A 20,893-nucleotide genomic window follows, 5' to 3' on the forward strand; every position below is an offset into this window, starting at 1 on the left:
GGTCGGTGATGTCGTCCAGATACATGACGAGACATCGAGATTTGATTGGAAAATAGATGTGGTGAATGACGTGTTTACCGGAAATTATGAACTTATTCGCTCGGAAGGACTGCAATACTTCGAACATTCTTTAGGTTTGTGTTTCTCGTGACAGAATGGACACAAAAATGTTTGTTTCCTCAAATTCAATGATTCGCTTTTGTCGAATTTAGCCTTCTAAGCGTGGTTTGTCCCGGTGTTGAATGACGCAGTTTTCATTAACTCGGCAACTTCCGGATACGATGCACTTCCGGCTTCCATGATGTTGAGCTCACTGTAGATAGCGCGGCGGAGGTCGCCAGTTAGTATCTCCTCGTTCTCGGGCCAGGTTATGCTTAATGGCTCCCGGTAGCTTCTCTGATATTACCGGAACAAGCAGACCGCCATACGTGTCCTGCTGTTGGCCGATGGATTCCAAGTTTCGGATGTGTGTCTCCAAAGTTGGCAGAAAGTTTGAATAACGGATTTTATTGTAAACAGAATGCCGGACAACAACCCTCCCGTCAGTTTTATAGGGGCCGGACAAAAACCCTCACATGAAAAAACGGGGCCTGACAAAACCCTCCCATGAAAAAACGGGGGCGGTGATGACATCCACAATGAGGGATTTGCGTGGCCGACGAGGTGCTTAAAATCGTTATTCCAGTTTTTGCATGCGTTATTCGTCCGTGCTTTACCATGATTTGTAGCCTCATGAACGTTCCATACATCAGGCGTGAAGCGCGGCGGCATGCGCCTAAAGCGGAGGCGACCATCCTTCATGACGTTCCTGAATGCCCCGTTGACACAGTTGGCGTCGAAGTAGTCTTATATGCTGTCGATGCCATCTGTCGCTACTTCCCGAAGAAGGCTCATGCCGTCAGCCACTAGATGCACCGGGAGAAACGCCATACCATCCAGCATTCCGCAGAAGTGCCGCACCTCTTCTTCGTCCCTGTATCGAGTCTGCAGACCCTCGCACTGGACGCGACGCCACGTTGCCTTAGTCAGGTGGTAAAAACATCCCTGCACACGTGTGTGGGAGCTAAGCGACTTCCGCACTGCGTTGTGTATGGCTTGCTCGTCGTCACATACCAACACTCGGATGTTTGGTCGGATGTCTCTCTCATTTATCAATGCAACGCTGAGTGAAGCAATTACATTTGTCGGTGTTTAATTGCTTTCACGGGAGGGCTTTTTTTCGCAGTTGCAGATTCTCTGTTTGATATTTTGATAACATATTATTGTATGCCATTAACTGGTACATTGTTACTAGTACCGTTAGCGACTACCGGTAATGCTGGTACAATGTATGTGCTATCGATCTTTTGAATCATTGACAGATTTGACAGGTTTAACGAGGCATGTTTTACTTAATTTTTATTTGTGGACAATATGGATTTAAATATTTTTTTGCAAAAATGCAATTGAAAACATTACAGTCAAAGATAAATTAAATAAGTAATGCAGATAATTTAGTTTCATGCAAACGCATTGTTAATTGTTAACAGAATTTCACTTTCATTTTCGCAAGGTTTTCAGAAAGTCTCCGGGAATCACGTTTTTTTTCATGAATGCGCGTCTGACGCGATTAAACGTTGCTCTGTATCGTATTGCATTCAATCTAAATTTAAATTCACTTGTCAATTAATGTCCTTTTTTATGTTTTAATTGATGTTGTTATTATATTGGATTATCGGATATATAGGCACATTAGAAAAGCGGTATGTATACAGTTAAACGATACACATTTTCTTCTTTTATTTTCACACCCCTGAAAACACAATACACACAATTGGAATTTTTTTCGTTTAAATGAATGCAACACTGTGTGAAACATTTACATTTGTCGGTGTTTAATTGCTTTAACAGGAGGGTTTTTGTCCGCCCCCGTTTTTTCTTGGGGAGGGTTTTGTCCGCGCCCTATGAAAATAACGGGAGATTTTTTGTCCGGGAGGGGTTTTAAATTCTAAATAGTGCTGAAATCTCCATGTACATGTGTATAACATGCAATAGACAAACCATACAGTTGTAAAACTGCTGAACAACAGAAAGTTCAACACATATTCTGTGCTATATTCTATTTAACTACTTTGTCTATATAAAGAACTATGTAAAAACTATGTTGTTTTAATGTTTAATTAACCTAATAACTTTTTTTAACAAACAATTTGATATAATTTAAGAAACATGGCAAAAACTCCAGCCAATGGTATTGAACACGGCACATCTTTTTCCTGTGTGGCCGTGTTCCAACATTGCAAGGTAGAAATTATTGCCAATTCTCAGGGTAAAAGAACGACCCCCAGCTATGTTGCATTCACAGACACTGGAAGGCTTGTTGGGGATGCAGCTAAAAACCAGGTAACAATAAACCCAAACAACACTGTATTTGGTACGTGATAATATTGTTCTTTTTAAAGTTTAAACTTTCCCTTTAAGTAACAATAATAATCTGAATTTGAGTGAATATTTTATTTTAGAAATGTGTTGATTAATGGCCTAGAAGAGCTTTAAAATATACTCCGTATGTAAAACTGTCTTATCACAATATTAACGTCCTGTTATACAAATTAAATGTGGAAAGTAAACCATGATTTTAATGTTGCAGGAGTAAAGATATTGATAGGAAGAAAATTTGACGATCCCACTGTCCAGTGTGATATGAAGCACTGACAATTTGAACTAGTTAGCGATGGTGGTATACTTAAGCTGAGAGTTGAATCAAGGGTGAACAGGAGTGTTTTTTCCCAGAAGAAATTTCTTCAATGGTTTTGCGCAAAATGAAGGAAACTGCGGAGGCGTTTCTTGGCAAGATATATTTATATAAAGAAACAATATATAATAATTGCTACTATAAATGTAAGACAATAATTTCAGGTCTCACTTATTTTTAAGCCTGAGGTTATATTTATTGAGTATGTTTGTTAGGCTTTTAGCGGAGGGATTGATTAGGACTTTATCCACATTCGCAGTCGGTTCGGAATGTTCTTCTGCCTAAAGATGGCTTACTCTTTCCTTGGATGTCTGAAATACCTGTGAATATCGATTTTTATATTTTCTTTCGTGTTATGCCCCTGGTAGGGTGGCATATAGCAGTTGAACTCTCCGTCAGTCAGTCAGTATGTCAGTCAGTCCGTCCGTCCGAACACTTTAACTTTTTCATATTTAACATAGCAACTTGATATTTGGAATGCATGTGCATCTCATGGAGCTGCAGATTTTGAGTGGTGAAATGTCAAGGTCATCCTTCAAGGTCAAATGTCTAATATATGGCGTCTGTCCGTCCGTCCGAAAACTTTAAAATGGGCCATAACTTTTTCACTATCGATGATAGCAACTTGATATTTGGCATGCACGTGCATCTCCTGGAGCTGAACATTTTTAGTGGTGAAAGGTAATCCTTCAAGGTCAAATGTAAAATATTCCGTCCGTCCAAAAACTTTAACATTGGCCATAAGTTTTTAAATATTGAAGATAGCAACTTGATATTTGTCATGCACGTGTATCTCCTGGAGCTGAACATTTTGAGTGGTGAAAGGTGAATATCAAGGTCAATCTTCAAGGTCAAATGTCAAATATTCCATCCGTCCGAAAACTTTAACATTGGCCATAACTTTTCAAATATTGAAGATAGCAACTTAATATTTGACATGCATGTGTATCTCATGGAGCTGCATATTTTGAGTAGTGAAAGGTCAAGGTCATCCTTCAATGTCAATGTCAAAGGTAAAATTTTGCAATATTGAAGATAGCAACTCGATATTCAAAATGCATGCGTGTTTCATGGAGCTGCACATTTTTGAGTGGTGAAAAGTCAAGGTCATCCTTCAAGGTCAAGATCAAAGGTAAAATTTTGCAATATTGAAGATAGCAACTCCATATTTCGCATGCATGCGTATCTCTTGGCGCTGCACATTTTGAGTGGTGAAAGGTCAAGGTCATCCTTCAACGTCAAAGGTCAAATATATGGCGTCTGTCCGTCCGTCCGAAAAATTTAACATTGTTCATAACTTTCTTACTTTCTTCTGCCATATGTGTAGGGTGGCATACAGCAGTTAGACTGTCCGTCCGTCAGTCAGTTAGTCAGTCAGTCAGTCATTCAGTCAGTCAGTCAGTCAGTCAGTCAGTCAGTCAGTCAGTCAGTCAGTCAGTCAGTCAGTCAGTCAGTCAGTCAGTCAGTCAGTCAGTCAGTCAGTCAGTCAGTCAGTCAGTCAGTCAGTCAGTCAGTCTGTCTGTATGTCTGTCTGTCCGTCCGTCCGTCCAAAAACTTTAACATTGGCCATAACTTTTGCATTATTGAAGATAGCAACTTGATATTTCGCATGGATGTGTATCTCATGAAGCTGCACATTTTGAGTGGTGAAAAGTCAAGGTCAATGTCATCCGTCAAGGTCAAAAGTAAAAAAAAAATACATTCCAAGGGAAGTAATAAGCTTTAAAAGGGAGATAATTTCTAAACTGTCAAGTGATATATTGAAATTCTATTTTAAAGCGGCGCAATATGGAGCATTGTGTTTCTGACAAACACATCTCTTGTTTTTATTTATAAAACTCTGTAAAGTTTCTATAAATGCAATGTAAATGTGAGTCTTTTTCGGTAGATTTGACATTTTAGAATTTGCTTATATAACGATATAAAATTGTTGAATATTTCAGACTGTACCTGCCTAATTCAACGACTCTCAGAGACAGGCTACTAAAGATGCTTGTACCCTTTCTGGTTTGAATGTGCTCCAGATCATCAATGAACCTACAGCAGCTGCCATTACGTACGGATTGGGCAAAATGTACGCTGGTTTGTAGTTCAGATGCTGGCGGTTAATGATTATTATAAGTATCGACATTCGCAGTCGTTCAGACTGCTTTTTTGGTATAAAGATGGCTTAGTCCTTCTTGGATCTCGAAGACACATTAATCCTCAAACTAGATATGCAATTACTTGTTTCAGGACGGAAGTGAAAGAAATGTGCTCATCGTCGACTTGGATGGTGGAACCTTCAATGTGACCATCGCGGCCATTGCAGACGGCGTTGTAGACGTGAAGTCCACAGCTGGTGATTCTCATTTGGGGGGAGAGGATTTCGACAACCGAATGGTGGACCACTTTATCCAGGAGTTTATGCGAAAACGCAAGAAGGATATCAGCTTGTGAGAAGGCAAAGACAACTTTATCATCCAGTACACAGGCCAGCATTGAGCTTGGTTCCCTATACGATTGTATGTTAACTAGAAAAGGCTTAATCTCTTTGCTGTTAATTATTTCAGAGGATTAAGGGTCCCCATAAAATGTGTTTACAACATCTGATAAATTCACGCTGTTAACCTTTGATTTTATTTTGTGATTTGCTTTTATCAGAAGTATTGATGATGAATAACCCACATTCGCAGTGGTTTAAGAAAGCTTTACTGCCTGAAGATGGCTTAGACCTTTCTTTGATGTCTTGAATACTCCTAAATATTATAAAATGTTATTTTAAAACTTGGAAAATTGTTAAGGTCCTTTATTGACGGTTAAGGAAATGGCATAAAACGAAATGGTTTCGTATTTGAATGAGTTGATTTCTACACAAGCATAACCAGAGCCAGATTTGAAGAGCTGAATGCCGATTTCTTCAGAGGCACACTGGAACCGGTTGCTTTACGTGATGCCAACATGTACACGGCTGATGTCCAGGACATCGTCTTGGTCGGTGGCTCCACTAGAATTCCAAAGATCCAGAAACTGCTGCAGGACTTCTTCAATGGAAAGATACTTTACAAGAGCATTAACACCGATGAGGCTGTTGCCTTTGGTGCAGGTATATACACGTTTACTTGACTGAAACCTACTGCAGATAATAATCAATTAATTGTGTGCCTATTATAACCTACCCAATCAGTCTGCTTAAATATGATCAACGTTAATTGTTAGTGCATAACCCAGCAAATAGGTCAATATCATTGCATACATATTACATGTATGTTCGTTTGCAGCGGTTCAGGCTGCCATCCTCCATGGTGACAGGTCTGAAGGGGTTCCTAACATCTTTCTCATGGAGGTTGCCACGTGATCTCTGGGTATCGAGACCGCTGGAGGTGTGATGACCTCGCTAATAAAAAGAAACACCCATATTCCGATCATGAGCATGGAAATATGTACAACTTACTTAGACAACCAGCCTGGTGTTCGAATCCAGGTGTACGAAGGTGAGAGAGCAATGACTAAAGACAACAACCTGCTTGGAACGTTCGAACTGGCCGGAATCCCACCGGCACCCAGGGTATTTCCACAAATTGAGGTGATGGTATTCTCAACGTCACTGCCAAGAGCACTGTCAATAAAACCAAGATTACCATCACTATTGACAAGGGTAAATACTAATTGGCATGTCTTACTATATTATTTTAAATGTGCAACAATATCTGTACACAATTGTTTTACTTGTAATAAATAAGAGTAAGAATCGACTGGAAATGCGTAAGATTTTTACTGAATGTACATTTACTAAAATAGAAACGTGTCGATTATTCAAGTAATGTAACCACATTCGTAATCTAAACAGAGGGATAAATGATCAAAAAGGTATCCCAGTCATTCCTTTGAATGATAGAGACACATTTTATCTACTCCTCAACTTTCACATAACAATACTGTATTCAAAATAATGGTTATAAACTATCATTTATTATTGAATTCATTCAGGTCGACTTATCAAGAGGGACATTGCCCGCATGGTGAATGATGCCAAGAAATACAAGCAAGAGGACAAACAACAGAAAGAGCGCATTACAGCAAAGAACCAGCTGGAGAGCTACCCGTTAAAGATGAAGACCGCCGTAGAGAATGAGAACATGAATGGAAAAAAAAGCGAAGATGACAAGAAGACCATCTTGGACAAGTGTAATGAAATCATTTCTTGGCTTGACAGCATCCAATTTGCTGAAACGGAGGAGAATGCACACAAACAGACTGAGCTCCAGGGCGTATGCAACCCGATAATCATTAAGCTCAAACATACATAGGGGCCTCTACGCGTTGCTGGTTGCATGCCTCCAAAGTTTTGCGGAGCTGATGCAGAACATGGCGAAAAATTATTTTACTGCCAATCATTTAATACATAATAATGTCAGCTTTAACTTTTCAAATGTACACACCAATTATGTAAATATCCTCACCCTAATCGAAGCAAATAATTCAAATTTGCACCAAACGCCCGACTGCGAATTCCAAGGGTATGCGCAGTTTGATTTATATGTTACACGTGTGGTTTATCGACGGACATGATTTATATGTTACGCGTTTGGTTGGTCGACCAGGGCTTAATGCATGCGCGTAAAGTACCGTGCCAGATAAGCATGCCCTGTCCGCACATGCTATCAGAGACGATACACGAAATAATTCCAAAATGCGGAAAGTATCGTCACCGATAAGCATGTGCGGACTGCACAGGCTCATCGGTGACGATACATCAAGCACATTAATTGAGCGCGTCTTTTTCTTAGAGCGCGGCTCAACAACATGTACCGTATACTAGTATATTGGTAATCCATGACAGTTAACGTTTATTGGATACTTCGCGTATTTTCGAATAATGCATATATCTGAAAGTACATGTATTTCGAACATTTATGTTCACGTTTAATTTATCTTCCGCATCTAAATATTTTAACTATTTGTGGTCAAGTAAGTCACGCTGATAATTAATTATGCAAGTATAGATATATATTAATCTATGCAAAGCGTACATCTTCAGTTGATCTTAGTGTGACCTCTTGATAGTGATCTTTTTATCTCAATTTTGGCAGTCTGACTAAATAGAGACGGACCTTTACAAAATGTGAAATAAAATAGGAAACGCAGAAAATGTGTTTATTTATTTGTAGTAAAATATTTTTGTTAAGTCACTTGTAATAACCTATCAATAAAATACTAAGGAATAATGATAGTCAAGTGTCCGTGAAGAAGTTAAACACGTTATCATATCATACTGGTAGCTTTTCGTGTACTCTAAAAGCATGTGTTAGTCCAAAGTCTGGGGCAACTCTTGTTTGTCCCTTTAGGATAGTCAATATAAAATGTCATAAATAGGCTACTCACAAATAGCATTATTGTTCAATTGCATTTGACAAATTAAGACGAAGCATAACTTAATAGCTGCTTATGTAGTATCAAGGCACGTTTTCGTCCATTTTCCTTGATAAATTGTGTTTGAGCTTTTGGACACCAACGATGGGCACTATACTTAAATAAAATTGTTAAAGCAATGCTAAATGTGATCACCGGTGACAAAAACTTAAAGACGCCACGAGACCATGTCAATGTGGTAATTGCTTGGGAACTGTGAAAGTACGTGTACGTCCATATTCAAGGAAAGCGTGTGGGAAATGTGGTCAAGGGGGCACCGTCGGTGTGCTTTTGTGAATTGACAAACACTTTGTAGTGAATTGTAAAGTACACGTATGGCGTTTACACAACCCGTGACTGGTTCAGCTGGTAGGTGCTTGTTTACTTTAAACGAATGTACTATTCAATAGCCCGGGTAAACTATTGTTTGATATTTTTTAACTTAACATTGGCTATGAACTTTACCACGTACACGTGACTCATTAATTCAGCACGTGACCATATCAGCTTTTTAGCTGCATGTGCATTAAAAAGGACGTATTGGTTCGTAGTCCAGAAAATCTCATGGTTGGTCTTTTGAATATTGAACCATGGTTACCGAATTTTAGACAGGGAAATTACGCGCCATATTTGACGTATGGTCAATTGCACGTAACGAATTAACAAACATAACTCGATGTTAAACTGTAAATGTGGACTATTATCTAAATGGGTTTAAACTGCTGCATCGGTTGAGCGTTTCATCCGATTAGAAGGTACCTTTTCATACCCGTCCATCGGCGGAATTTGTTACATATCTAACTTTACAAACATAGAAATCACTCAGCGAATACAGTACCTTGCGTTTAGTCAACTTGAAGTCAACTTAACGTACATGTTCAACTACCATAATTCAATCAATTCTTAAATAGTTCATTTTGAGCCGGAACTATTTCATTTATTAGAAATCCATTCAATGATATTTATATTCGAAAGCGATTGGGGTAAATGAAATAAAATCCTTAATAGACCCTTTGTACTATCCTCCAGTGGCGTCAAAAGCTATAGCATAAACATAAACTATGAAACAAATAATCGCCTAATTTCCATTATCCAACCGATTTCAATGCGTTTGTTTTGCGACTTTGGTCGTAAGGATGTTTATGAGAGTCAGTTTCTGCAGAATTGATTTATTTTACATGTTTGTGGACTGGAACTAACATGCCCTCTAGACGTTTGGCGTAAGCTAACTTTTACATTAGGTTACGACCACAATTTTCCGGTTCTTATTGCCTTTGTGAAAGATTATCTCACTATATAGTTTAGCCCCAGCATTTAAAAAAAAGACCTCGTTCATGCGAAAGTAGGCCATATGCAGCCAGCCCCAGACCAGCCAACGCATTTTCGCAGTCTAGTCCGGAGCTACCCTAACCGGTTTAAAGTCACGCAAAGTTTCGTGGTCTCATTTGCGGACAGGGTAGCTTCACACCAGAATTCGCAAATTCTACGCTGGTCTCATATGGCATAGGGCCCATTTACGCATGAAGCGGCTCAACTTATACTATGATGTATAATCCCTCCTCTGGGACAGTAAGGAGTATCCTTTGCATAATAAACATGTCTTCCACTAATAACGGACCTTGTTTATTAACTAGGGTGTTCATCACAATTAAATTAAATTATTTATTTTTTAACTTTTTAAACTTGGTAAAAAAACGACAAATATTTGAATACTCATTATAAGTAACTAAAATAAGTAAGTTTTTTTCATCACCTTAATAATGTCATAATTGAGCACTATATCAGATGCTTATTTGATAATTTGTTGAGTTGTTTTTTGTTCATAAATACACCCTGTTCGAGAAATCTTGGTACAAAATTGACCAAAAAAGCTTAAATACACAGACATCAACATACTTTAATCGAGTATTATAACATACAAATTTAATATAAATTACACATCAGTGAACACTTTACAAAAAATACAAAATGCCATTAAATATGGACATTAAGGCAATGTTTTCCTGTTGCACGGGACGTACAGTCAGTATTTCGAAGGCATTGAATTCTGCTCTAAAACTAATGCTTAGATTACACACGCGTCTGTAAATACGATTGTTACTATATGGTTATTTACAAAAGTTATCGATGGGGTATGTCGAAAGTACATCCAAACTCTACGTTCTACCCAGGCAACAACGAAAATCACAACGAAAATCAGAGCAATTAAGACATTAATGATGGTGCTCAACACGAAGTGATCATTGGCATTGCAGAAAAATCGATTATTCAAAAACATTGTCGGATGCATGAATATGTGACTTTTTTGTTGTGGTCTTATGACATGCTAATTTTTCAAACCTCAAAACAACAATAATATATATATTAGATTGCTTGTAAATAAGCATCATACACAATCCCTTTGGTGTTATGCAGATATATTCACATTCAAAACAGAGTCTCATGAATGTGAAACAATTAATTAAACTAATAGTGAAACAATTAATACGTCCCGTCCATTGATATGAATGATTTGTAATGCCATATGACAACGTGATTATGCGAACACATAAATACAGAAAAACGTGACGAACGTCAGTCAGAATTATACATGTTGTCACACGCGATAAACGATAGGTATGAAATGATAAGTACTATATTACGAAGCAAATATAATTACTATAAAAAATCTAAACAGATTGCATTTAACCACGACTGTTCAAAACCACGGTTATACACAACCATTAAAGGGGCCTTTTCACAGATTTTGGCATTTTTTCAACTTATTCATTAAATGCTTTATATTGATAAATGTAAACATTGGATCGTAAAAGCTCAAGTAAAAAATCAAGAAAAAAATTAAAAAAAGGAAAAGAACATTGCCCGGAGCAGGTTTCGAACCAGTGACCTCTGGAGTCCTGCCAGAGTCCTGAAGTAAAAACGCTCTAGCCTACTGAGCTATTCCGCCGAGTACAAATTCTTGACGTATTTTATACCTTATATAAGCAATCTTCGTAGTTTCACAAAATTTAACGACAAAAACAGAACTCTCCAAATTATTCAATCGTTTCGCGTTGCAACGCTTTATAATTTTTAGGTTTTAAAATCGTCAAAAGATGCATATAATGGCTATATTAGAGCATGGTTAATGTTCAGTATTACTGTTTCCTCACAAATATCATAACTAAAACGAAAAATTACGAATCTGAAACAACTTTTTTCAATTTTGTCAATTTACCAAAGCGTGAAAAGATCCCTTTAAAATGCTTTTTGAAAACAGAATGCCTTGATAATATGTTTATATTAAGGCTAGTCCTTCAGTGTAATACTCATTTCATAAACAAACATAACAAAACAAAAATGAAGATAAATGCATCAAACATCCTCAAGTTGCCCTTACGTAAGAGCCTATTTTGAAACGAACAGTTGTATACACTGGATCAGATTGTAATAGTCTTTATGTTCATGTAAAGCATTCTACAAATCGCCGTCTTAGCCGTCTTAAAAACATGGTACCAATGTGAATATTTGTTGCAGGTCAAATTGATACTTACAATCTTATCGCATTTAAAATATAATCTAATGTTTTATCCAACAGGTTATCACATAACTTTGTGTGGTATTAAAATATAAAAAAATCACAACGAAGTCTATTTTTAATAGAACGTGTAGACTTGCAAAATATTCAAACATTATTCCGGCCTAACATATCAGACGGTGTTTTTAATGCTATTACGAAACCACTGGAAACGTCAACTGTAGCTCGAATTCAAGTCGTCAATGTAGTTATGACGTCGTTTCATAGTGTGAATTCTCGATCCCGTTAACGCCGTTCATTCGGACGGTGTCCGTATTTTTGTCATACGCTGCATTGTCAATGCCGGGCTGATTTGTGAATTTCATGAAGGAAAAGTACCGGTCGCCGTATCGAGTTTTCAGCACTATCAGGGCAATGCACACCAACGCCAGCAGCAACAAGATTCCGGTGATTACACCAGCAACGGCGCCTCCGCTCATCGTCGGTGGCAGAGCTTTAAAAAATAAGAGATTATTAGTTCTATTAGACAGTAACTGATTCATCAAGATAACACTAGGCAATGAGCAACGAGGTTAACAAGAAACAATGATCAAAGTATGCATATTATAACATTATGTCCTATAAAAGATCAAGTCCTAACATTTGTTAGCCTAACCCGTCCTCGTTCATACATTTCCGAACGGTCACGAAGTAGACGTGGGAAACTATGATAGATCGCATAAATATGTTTCTCGTTTGCATGCATTTCAGTCTTACGTCCGGAATAAATGCAACTTTTAAAACAAGATTTCAGCGGACCTACTGCGCATTCAACTGAGCATAGAATTGGATTGGTGTTTTTAATTACTTCAAAACAAAGTGTGTGTTTAGCGCATTGACCTCGTTTTGTAATCGTAGTCTAAATGGAAACCAATTACAACGTTGGCATGAACATTTTTGTGAATAGAATTTTCATCACAAAGTAACGAGCATGTTTAAAACCCACCGGGCAGCTGTTTCTGCTGTTGTTTTTGCAACTCATTGGCGTTCGGTATGGTCGCCTTAGGGCCAGTGCTGGAAGTTGTACTTCCTAGCTGTCCTTGGGATGTGGTGATGATGTCTGCTGGTGACTTAGATGATGTTGTTGATGATGTTGATGGTAATGATGGAGCAGCTGATGATGATGATGATGATGATGATGATGATGAAGCTGGTGGTGGTAGTGTTGAAGGAGTTGTCGTAGATGGTGTGGAAATCGTTGTTGTCGGAGTCGTTGCCGGTACTAATATGTCCAAAACAAACAGTTGAAAAGATATGATGAAAAACATAGCAATAATCTTATCTTCACGCCTGAAATCAATTCTTAATGATGTTGGTATTTTCAATATTATGGAAAGTTAGTTGTAACTTGAATGCATACATATGACATAACACTTAGGACTCCATTGTAAACAACTTTCCTCACACACCATTCAACATTTATGTTCGTTTAAAACGACAAACAGAATTATATGAACAATTTTGTGTAATAATCAGCCGAATATATATACCCGTTAAAATAAGATTGGCATTAATTGCTTAGATTTTAGTCCCTTGCAGATGAAACCGAGATCTTAGAATGCCACTGTTAGCTAACATTTTGGTCCCTTGCAGATGACACCCAGATCTAAGAATGCCACTGTTAGCTAACATTTTGGTCCCTTGCAGATGAAACCCAGATCTAAGAATGCCACTGTTAGCTTACATTTTGGTCCCTTGCAGATGAAACCCAGATCTAAGAATGCCAATGATAGCTTACATTTCGGTCCCTTGCAGATGAAACCCAGATCTAAGAATGCCACTGTTATCTTACATTTTGGTCCCTTGCAGATGAAACCCAAATGTTCAATGCAGCGTCTGTTGCTCCATTTGCCGTTTGTGGGCTGCATGATGACACAGTCGTATCCCGGTAGACCCGACGGCGATCCGTCCCAGTGGATGTAGGAGGTGGGATTTCCGTCGCTCCACACGAAGTAACCGCCTGTGGAGAAGGCAAGCATGTTTACGTTTTATTTCAATATATACGATAACTATGTAATACGTACACAATTAAGAAAAAAGCAGTGCGTATGAATATAACATTTCCGTTCTAATTAAACAATTTATTATTTCATGTTAAACACCAATCTAGATATTTATTTACATCCCCTGTTTAAGAAGCAGCTCCGATACAACATAAATGCTTTGTCTTAGATCGACCCTGTGCGTGCCATACCAGTTCTCCTGAAGCCTATCCATATATTGATGGAGGCCCTGTCGTTGTTGTCTATCTCGCGCAGCACAAAGGCCTCCTCTTCGTTACTCATGACGCTGGCCAGCTCCATACCGCGCTGTTTGCACTGGGTCTCCGCGTCGGACCACGAATAAAACGGCTGCCAATCACACAGATGATAATTATTTCGGGCCGTGTTTGGTCTCCGTAGAGTTAGTTTAGACTTATTTATGTTAGCTCGATTGCATTTAATGCCTTAAGTTTATTGACACGCTCTCGAGTCCGTTTCCTGGAACCAGTACTTAGTGTCTTTGAGCGATAACCAAAAAACGCACATGCAGTTTGGATCGAATCCAGTCATTACCTCTGAGCAGGAACCATATAAATGCAAGAAATTGCATATAATTATGATTGATAAATATGTTTAAATACAATATATTGAATAATTATGGCTATAAGAGCCATCTTAATTATTAATTAATTTAATTGTCTTAAATTATGCAAAGATAATTTAAGTGACCATGAATAAGCTTATAGTTAATGACAACACAATTGTCTACCTTCAGTTCGAGGAAATAGCAGTTGTTTCCGAATTGTGACCACGACACATTGGCACAGTAGCCACCAAGGTTTGGAGTGGGAGTCGCAGGCGGGACTACGATAAGTGAGATAAATACGATACGTACGATAATAAAATGCCTGACATCACAATGCTTGCAAATAATAAGTAAGTAAATAATAATGTTTGTGTTGATAAAATAATAATTTACTTTGCGAATCAATTCATTTATCCATTTATGAGCTTTTTGGTCGAGATGCGTATTTATTGCATCATTTGTTGCTTTATTTAAAAATTAACGAACAAACGAGACACGTAATTGAACAGAAAAATACTAATAACACGCGGTAAAATCATGTTATAAGAATGCTCAAGTTTATTTTATATAACCAAGAAAGCAAAGTTTATCTCTGGGTGTATTATTTCGTCCATGCATAACAGTTATTGCAAGTGCAATACAATGGCAATCCTCTAACATAAGATCTTACAGAAAGGCTTCTTGCAGACGGAAGGGTAGGTATTAGCGCACACAGTGTCGTTCCACAACCCATTGCGCGTTGCTATGCAACCCTCTCCCGCCGTGTACGTGGGCTCGCCTTTGTCCCAGTTTGTGAACGTCAACGGGAATTGGTCGGTCCACGTGTATGTACCCGTCAACTGCAAAGTCACGTTGTTTGTTTATCAACATGTGTCTGTATACATGGTTGTGTGAAACGTGTTGACCTCATATTGACCAATTGTTTTAAAATATTGCATGAACTGAATACACGAACCTCCATAAACATGACAGGACACTCATACTACATATATATATATATATATATATATATATATATATATATATATATATATATTGAAAAAGTAGACAAACGTCGCATGGGTATAAGAAAAACTGTATTAAAGTATGCCGATCGTTTTCGCACAGTTCATCAGGGCATATACAATATACACAAGAACGTCAAATTATCAATTGACATTGTTACTTTGACAATTAATTCAAGTAATATAGAACACGAAAATACTTTCATTCATTACTAGTATCACTATCTTTACCATTATTTTAAATCGAGTTTTAAAGATATACTTTTTAGATTTGAAAATGACGGACGCATCCAAAGTAAAAGGCAGTTTACTTTTTCCTTAAACTGAGAAATAAACATTTCACACTGTGAAAGAAACAAACAGCAACTTAGCCATCAAATATATGTGATTTACAACACTGTAATACTCTCTGAGCATAGTTACCCCAGGATCTGACAGCCCTATCCACACAGGAGAGTTGAAGCCAACCACGAGGGTGTCGATGAACGCCTGGTCGTAGACGCTTAGCACAGACGCTAACGTCATCTGCCGCGAGGCGCAAGCGCTGCTAGCGTCCGTCCATGACATCGGCGTCATCTGCACATTGTAACAGTCAAACGTGTTGGGGTTTAGTAGGTTTCCGTTTCCTTGTAAATCCGCACACGCAGATATTGCGGGTGTCGTGTAGATTGGTGCTGAAAATATTGAGAAAATGGATGGGTGATGAAAATATTTAGTTTGCTTCGATTATTGAATGATGCGTGTAAGTAAACGTTTTAAACAATCCCCCACCGATTTTCAAGTGCAATTACGACCAACCGACTATGCATGCACGTTCATCTCGTGCTCATTTGAAAACGGCCATGTTGATTGCTTCATACAAAACTTATTGCAGTATTGGTTTTACATAAGATGATTTACCGCTGTTCGAGACGTATCTTAGTGGATGTCGAATATTTGTAAACGTCTGCGGTTATGTTTAATGTTATTGTTGCTTTTGTTACGAATTAGGTTTTGCATTTGCGTTTTAATTAATAATTACATAAGATATAATTAGGGTTATATTTCGGAATGTAAACGGTAAACAGAGGACGCTTGGGCGACGTGGATTGCTAGATCCAGTTAAAAATTAGAATCATTTGATCATTATTACAATCTGTGTGTTCTTTGTTTATTTATACTAAAACTGATGCCGTGTTCTACTATACTTTAATCACATTGTTATGTTGGTTCGGATATGATGAAGGCACCGTACATTTGGTATCGTGTCCTCATACGGCCTCCTGCCATTATTGCTCAATTGGTCGTTGTCGGCACAGGTATTATTGAAAAGTACCCCGGTTACTCTTAAGTACACATCAATATGCTCCGAGTAAGGAAAAAATACATAAAAGCACCCGACCATACTTCGTGGTTCTTGCAAAGTTTATTTTCCATACCCCGTGTACTTTGTATTATACTTAAGGGGTGCTGTTAAGCAGTACTAGAGCCGACAATTAACAATCGAGCGCCATTATAGCGAAAATGAAAGAAATGAAAAAATTGAAATGAACAGTAAGGTTGCTTGCACGCTAGCGGTTTAGCCGAACCTTTCAATATTTCTAATGAATTTATAATGCATGTCATTTATATCAGAGAAAGATATGAAAGGATTTATGTTTGTCTAAATGAAATCAAATAAAACATAAGCACATTTTAGTGCTTGATATTTAACGTTTTTCATGCAATTTGTATGCAACGTACCGTTAAAAAAATATTATGAGTTCAGCGTTTCTCTCTCTACAGCAACGTGTTTTTAACAAACAAATATGCGACTAGTTTCTAAAGATTCCGTTTGTTTGCAATCTGTACCTATGATGCAGTGATATAATCATTCACTGTGTTTTTTCTCGTAGAGTACTATTAACGAAAATTATTTCAAACGACTAATTGCTAAATATTGATTTTACATTCTACCTCTTGATGCTTCACAAATAAATGCTCTAACATTAGAACACACGATGTTGTTCCATCGACCAGCCTTGCGAGCGTCCGTGTAAATCTCTACACAACGCTCCTGCAAAAATATAAGCATGTACAGTACAACTAAATGACCAATCAAAATAATATATGAAAAAAGTAACCACAAAACGTAATAGTGACTAGCAATTATAGTTCTTTTTACAAAGTTCTAATTAACGCTTTAAAAACTTACATGTTTTAACAAAAACGTTATTGCGTATGTTGAAACCATTGCTGCGTGTTGCTTTTTAAAATTGGATATTAATGACGTCCCGTTTTTAAGTCTAACATTTTAATATTTATTTTTATTATTCTTCATGATTAAATCTAGGAATTGGTTGGTTAATACGGGATCAGATTAAAAAACGTGCATATGCAATTATAAATATTAGTTTAACTAAACATTTAATACAACAATGATAATTGACATAGAATCGGTTTACAAGCTCTAAAGAGAGTATTTTACTGCCTTCTCGACTCAAAAAAATAAAATCAGCTTTTTACTAACTCCAAAGCCGTTCGGCTCCCCTTTATCCCAATGAGTGTAATTTAGCCTCGCACTATCCTGCCACGTGTAGCGGTAGTTGTTGTTGTTGTCGTTAAGGCCTATCCACAATCCCGTACCGTCTTGGACGGCGCTCAGGAATATACTAATTAATACGGCTGAAGATAAACAGGGCTTATAACATAACTTTGGGGTGCCGGTGGGTTGTATCGATTAAATCGAGTATATGTTGCTTTATTCCAAGGCCGGGCATTGAAAGAGCAAATGTGTCCCAACGTCTCACGGAACGATGCGGTTATTTGCATCACGCAAGACACACCGAGTATTCCGGAAACGAATTTAATAGTGCGAAATACAGACTTTGTATTATGTAGGTTTTTATTTAAACTGGAATAAGCCTATCGTTGTAGTTAGAATATGTATACGTTCATAAAATAATTTAACGTCACGTGTCAATGTATATCTGACAAAACTGACATGGAAATATCCGAATCTCAGAACTCCACATTGTAGACAGCATCATCTCGCACAACTTTGGACTCGGTTGTGAAATTTAATATAATATAGTCCGTTAGTGTATCAGAAAGTAAGAAACCCATAAACTTGTTACAATTATGAAGTTTCCTTACCAAAGCAGACACATACAAAATGATCATTTTAAGAAAACCCACAGTAAGTTTACTATTTAACAGTACTAATTACGTTCTTTTAATCGTGTCATTGCATATTTTTAACGTATGTCACACAGTGTAAAAATCTAGATTATCATGAAGTTATTTACCCAGTTCGGTCTGGCTGGTGATGCTGGCAAGATCTGAGGCATTCTGTCGGCAGTAGGCCAATGCGTCTGTATAATTCTTGCGAGCCACCGGGTCAGTTCCTCCTATGACACTGTAGCACTTGTTGTCTACAATAATATAAAATAGGTTCACAAGATTTAAACAATGGTAAGGTTAAAAGACGCCAAGCAGCAAATATTGACAAAACTTGACAAGTACAAATTAATGCTTGATGTTCTAAGCTGGTAAGAAAATACCAAAACTAGATTTGGTAAACCGTGTGATCACACCGTATTGATGGCAAACGATTTGTCAATATAGTGGTGTCAAATAATGCTAATGTTATACGTAAGGAAAACGGAGTGCAAGATCAGAGTAAAATACAAATAAAGGGCACATTGAAAATATAATAAATAAAACGATTAAATGAATTCAACTCATACTTTGTTGACGCAGAATACAATAGTACCGTTGCTTGCAGCAATAAATCCGGGCGGACAGCCTCCTTGTATTAATGGGGTCGTGGGAACCAGTCCTGGCGTCACGCCACCTAGCGGGCGTTTGCAAATGTAGTGAAACTGCTCATTACAGTCGTTGTCATTCCAGTAGCCTAAAATCATTATAAACAAGAAAATGTTCTCATCTAACACATTGTTATTTATGAGATTTATTTTTTAGATTCTTATTTTGTCGAAGGGAATGCTCGGCATGCTTTCATAATAGGCGCATGAACACTACTTAGAAAAACACGAGTGCGAGAATTTTAAAAGTCACACCATTGAACGCTTGTATTTGGCCACAGTTTTCGGACCCGAAAGCATCATTGGGTTCGTTACCGCTCCAGTGGGTGTAGTCGACAGGTGTGCCGTCCGCCCAGCTGCAAATCATAGCAATAACGAAAAAATATATGTGACTCATAAACTTTAAAACTTTAAACGTATGAAGATTATTGTTTTTATTATCCCGTTTTCGGTGTATGGATAGCATAAAATTATGGTTTAGTGGTACAAACACTACATGTATGCTTTTTTAAATTGTGTATGCATTAGCGGTAATACATTTTGTCAGAAAATCCATTACCTTAAAAAAACACCAGGCGCATACATTTCAATTAAGATTTAAAAAAAATGCTAATCCAGTGCACTCAGTGATTTATACTTACAGATTGCAAAGCTAGCCAATCTGTAAGCGCGTGCTACCGTTATTTGACGATGTGTTACTCATTCTTACCCGAATTGGTTACTTCCTTTGTCAAACAGACCGATCCAGCAGTCGGACCCAACTGTTGATGTCATCTTGTAATTGAAACAAACAGTACAGACACACACACAGTTTTGTGAAAATGGAAGATGTAGTATTCGGGCAAATGACTTTTAAACAGATATGTTTTCGCAATATTATTTTTTAGCGTATACAATAAGACGTATATTAATCCAAATATAGTTACACAAAGGGATCGCATTATAGATGATTTCACTTGTTTAACTCTACTAAAGAAAAGGATAAACCAAAACATAGTATTATAGTATCATCTTAATGTAATACACATGACAAGGTTAAGTACCAAGCGAAGACAGACGCTTTCGAAGCAAGTACTTTGGTGTCAAACCAAACGATACCAGTGTGTTTAGACAATGCCATGAGAGGTGCAAAAACAAACAGTTTACCAGCGTAATGAGGAAGTTGTTTTCTTGAAGACTGTGTGCGCTCATCAGGTCGCCGCCATTTTGCGCACAGAAGTCGCGCGCATCATACCAAGAAGCACGCGGTTGGCTGACGTAATAACAACTTCCGTTGAACAAGCGCCAATTTGGATCGTTATTACATGCGGCTAAAAAGAGTGAAATGCTGACTTACATGGGCTTTTCTTGCTTCCTTGTTTGCTACACATGAATATTTAAAACAGTTTATTTCGATATTTCATTTCAATGTTTTTATTTGCATTTTACAGTTTCATTTTAGTTTTGTGTTTGAACTTTGCTGATTTGCGAGAGTATCACATGAGTGATCATCGGATCATTATTCAATGTTAAATAACGCAGTCACTTGCCACATCAGTAACACATCAATTGATACAATCAGCAGAAGAACATGAATATTAGAATATCAGATTTCTCAAACCAAACATAGAACAAATGGTATCATGTGTAGTCTGAGCAATTAAAGAATCAATAACTATTCCATTGAAATCTTTGTTCTGCACATTAGTTGATATACCATTTATTGCAACTTTCTCAATCTGTCTCAGTCTGTCTTTATCTTACATTTACAGTGTACATTATTTTTACAACGACCAAGTTAACCATTTCCAAATGATAGACTTCTAATACATGTTTTTCTTTTTATAAACTCGACACAAAAACTACATTGCAGAAT

At 37.5% G+C, this 20,893-nt stretch overlaps 1 protein-coding gene and 2 pseudogenes across 1 annotated transcript in view; 2 read left to right on the plus strand and 1 right to left on the minus strand.

The window, feature by feature from the left end:
• Positions 1-909: 909 nt before the first annotated feature.
• On the plus strand, positions 910-6,071 carry LOC127863417 (heat shock 70 kDa protein cognate 4-like; annotated as a pseudogene).
• Positions 5,996-7,941, plus strand: LOC127863411 (heat shock 70 kDa protein cognate 4-like; annotated as a pseudogene).
• A 2,061-nt stretch (positions 7,942-10,002) lies between these two features.
• The window catches only part of LOC127863409 (macrophage mannose receptor 1-like), a 35,481-nt gene continuing 24,590 nt past the window's right edge, over positions 10,003-20,893 (minus strand). The window contains exons 28-41 of the mRNA XM_052402932.1: positions 20,185-20,348; positions 19,748-19,812; positions 19,294-19,394; positions 18,987-19,127; positions 18,520-18,645; positions 17,742-17,896; positions 17,189-17,288; positions 15,677-15,927; positions 14,920-15,088; positions 14,433-14,527; positions 13,876-14,032; positions 13,474-13,641; positions 12,628-12,903; positions 10,003-12,135 (exon numbers count right to left, since the gene is read on the minus strand). Coding sequence (XP_052258892.1) covers positions 11,891-12,135; positions 12,628-12,903; positions 13,474-13,641; positions 13,876-14,032; positions 14,433-14,527; positions 14,920-15,088; positions 15,677-15,927; positions 17,189-17,288; positions 17,742-17,896; positions 18,520-18,645; positions 18,987-19,127; positions 19,294-19,394; positions 19,748-19,812; positions 20,185-20,348 — 2,213 coding nt within the window. The 3' untranslated portion in view covers positions 10,003-11,890. The remainder of the gene's footprint in view (positions 12,136-12,627; positions 12,904-13,473; positions 13,642-13,875; positions 14,033-14,432; positions 14,528-14,919; positions 15,089-15,676; positions 15,928-17,188; positions 17,289-17,741; positions 17,897-18,519; positions 18,646-18,986; positions 19,128-19,293; positions 19,395-19,747; positions 19,813-20,184; positions 20,349-20,893) is intronic.

The sequence above is a fragment of the Dreissena polymorpha genome, unplaced genomic scaffold, assembly GCF_020536995.1.
Source record: "Dreissena polymorpha isolate Duluth1 unplaced genomic scaffold, UMN_Dpol_1.0 chrUn007, whole genome shotgun sequence".
Classification (NCBI taxonomy): domain Eukaryota; kingdom Metazoa; phylum Mollusca; class Bivalvia; order Myida; family Dreissenidae; genus Dreissena; species Dreissena polymorpha.